The sequence below is a fragment of the Coffea arabica genome, chromosome 11c, assembly GCF_036785885.1.
Source record: "Coffea arabica cultivar ET-39 chromosome 11c, Coffea Arabica ET-39 HiFi, whole genome shotgun sequence".
Classification (NCBI taxonomy): Eukaryota; Viridiplantae; Streptophyta; class Magnoliopsida; order Gentianales; family Rubiaceae; genus Coffea; species Coffea arabica.
Window position 1 is genome coordinate 45248845 of NC_092330.1, and position 2078 is coordinate 45250922.

Below are 2078 nucleotides of genomic sequence, written 5' to 3' on the forward strand. Positions count from 1 at the left end.
AAAAAAAAAAAAAAAAAAATCCATGGTAAGCTGTTTACAGAAGCACAACCCCCGAAGCCAAAACTAATTCTAGAAAGAAGGCAAAGACAAAACATGCCATGTCATCACAAAATACTAACAAAATAACAATCTCCAATCCCACGCAGCACAAACTTGTGCAGCAGCTATACATGGCTCGACACTAGGCGTGTCAGTAGACAGCGGTAGTGCTTTCCCGGCAACTCAGTTGCGTTGCACCCTGCAACTGAGAAATGGGGAAGGTACTAAACTATTCAAGAAACGTTTCACAAATTAGTGCCAAAAGAAACGTTCACAAATTGGTGATCTTGGCCTTTCTACTTCCCTTACAAGAAACGTTCACAAATTAGTGCCAAAAGAAAAAAAATGGCGGAAAAAAAAAATTTCCAAGCCCTCCTCTTTTAATTCATTCCCACTATTTCTTTTTGCATTCTAACACATAGCAAGCACTCCATTACTGCTAGTCTAAAGTTTTCTGCCTCTTCAGTTTCCCCTGTTCACTTGGAAATTGGAATCCAACCCCCGCCCCCTTCTTCTTCTTCGAAAAAAAAAAAGCCTCGTAGATTACCACTATCATAGAGGTACTGACATTTATCGTGTTACATTTTGGCTTTGTGGATTTATATCAGATATATAAGCTCTTGATATTTTGAACTTGTTTTCTCGGCACAGAGAAAGAACGAGAAGGATCAGAATCCAGAAGAGAACAATTCTTTAGAGACTTCAGAGGTCAAAAGCAAAGAGGAGAATATGAGCCCAGAAGGAAATATTGTCCTGCAAGTTTATATTCATTGTCCAGGTTGTGAGGAAACTGTGGTCAAGAGCTTGAGGGGCTACGACGGTAAATTGAAAAAAAAAGATCCAGATTACTTTTGTGAATCTGTATCGATACATGGTTTTTTTCTTCTTTTTCTGTTAGTAATGTGGGTGAAAATGTGTAGGTGTCGAAGGAATTGAGGTGGATTCAAAGAATCATATAGTTATTGTCAAGGGAGAAAAGGCTGATCCCACGAAGGTGGCAAAGAGGCTGGGGAAAAAAAGCGGCAAATATGTTAAGTTGATCTCACCCATTCCGCCAAAGGACAAGAAAGAAGAAAAGAAAGAAGAGAAAAGAGAGGTTTACGTTGTTAGTGCTAATCTTACTAAATATGTCCAAATTTTGTGTTCATCAGTTAGATGTTAATCTTTGTTCAATCACATGTTTTACTTTAATCGAATTTGGTTGGTTGTTAATGGGATGTTTGTGCAGCCTAAGGGGGTTGAAGTGGTGCTTAAAGTGCACCTGCATTGCGAAGGCTGTGCCAAGGATGTTAAGCATTGCATCCATAAGATGCCTGGTATGCTGAACTTTCGTATATTGATAATTGGATTCTTTTACCCTTTTCCTTTTTGCCTGTCCACTTTGCATTAATTTTTCAGTTGAAATGTTAAAACTGGAACTGAGAGAGAGTGTCGTTGATTTATGGTTTGCAGGAGTACGAACTGTTGAGCCTAATATGGAGAAGAATATGGTGACTGTAAAGGGAGGAATTGAACCACAAAAGCTTGTGGAGTTTGTGAAGAAAAGAGCAGGGAAGCATGCTGAGATCGAGATTGTTAAACTAGAAAAGCAAAAACAAAGTGAGGACAAGAAGAATGGGAAAGAATGCGAGACTGAGAAGCATTGCAACAAGAGTGGTGGGAAAGAATGGTACGCCAATTTCTGCCCTGAACTTGTCTATGCCCCTCAATTGTTCAGCGACGAAAATCCCAATGCCTGTTCTATTATGTGAGAGGAGAGTCGGTTACTATCGAGGCCCAAGTCTGCTACTAATTTTTGCTGAGCGCTCCAGCTCTAAGTGTGATTACTATTTCTTTCATGTCAAGAATGTTTTTTATTTGTAGATGATCATGAGCTAGTAAGAAGGGGAGAAATTAGATAAAGACCTTAGACTGCCAATTTTTTTCATTTCTCATTTTTTTTCTCTGAAAGGACGAGAATACACATTCGTATGTGAGCGCGCGTGTACTTGTTTTTGTGCACTATAAGACAGCTGCTTATGATAAAAAATACTAGTAGA

At 39.0% G+C, this 2078-nt stretch overlaps 1 protein-coding gene across 1 annotated transcript; it reads left to right on the forward strand.

The window, feature by feature from the left end:
* Window positions 1-269: 269 nt before the first annotated feature.
* On the forward strand, window positions 270-2078 carry LOC113716298 (heavy metal-associated isoprenylated plant protein 8-like). Its single transcript, XM_072071431.1, has 5 exons — window positions 270-599; window positions 691-859; window positions 960-1144; window positions 1268-1355; window positions 1492-2078. Exons 2-5 carry the CDS (start codon window positions 769-771, stop codon window positions 1788-1790), a joined length of 663 nt encoding a protein of 220 aa, XP_071927532.1. The 5' UTR covers window positions 270-599; window positions 691-768; the 3' UTR covers window positions 1791-2078.

Coding starts and splice junctions, on each gene's coding strand:
- LOC113716298 (XM_072071431.1), top strand. CDS start 769: ATGAGCCCAGAAGGAAATATTGTCCTGCAAGTTTATATTCATTGTCCA. Junction 860..959: donor GAGCTTGAGGGGCTACGACG/GTAAATTGAAAA, acceptor GAAAATGTGTAG/GTGTCGAAGGAATTGAGGTG. Junction 1,145..1,267: donor AGAAAAGAGAGGTTTACGTT/GTTAGTGCTAAT, acceptor ATGTTTGTGCAG/CCTAAGGGGGTTGAAGTGGT.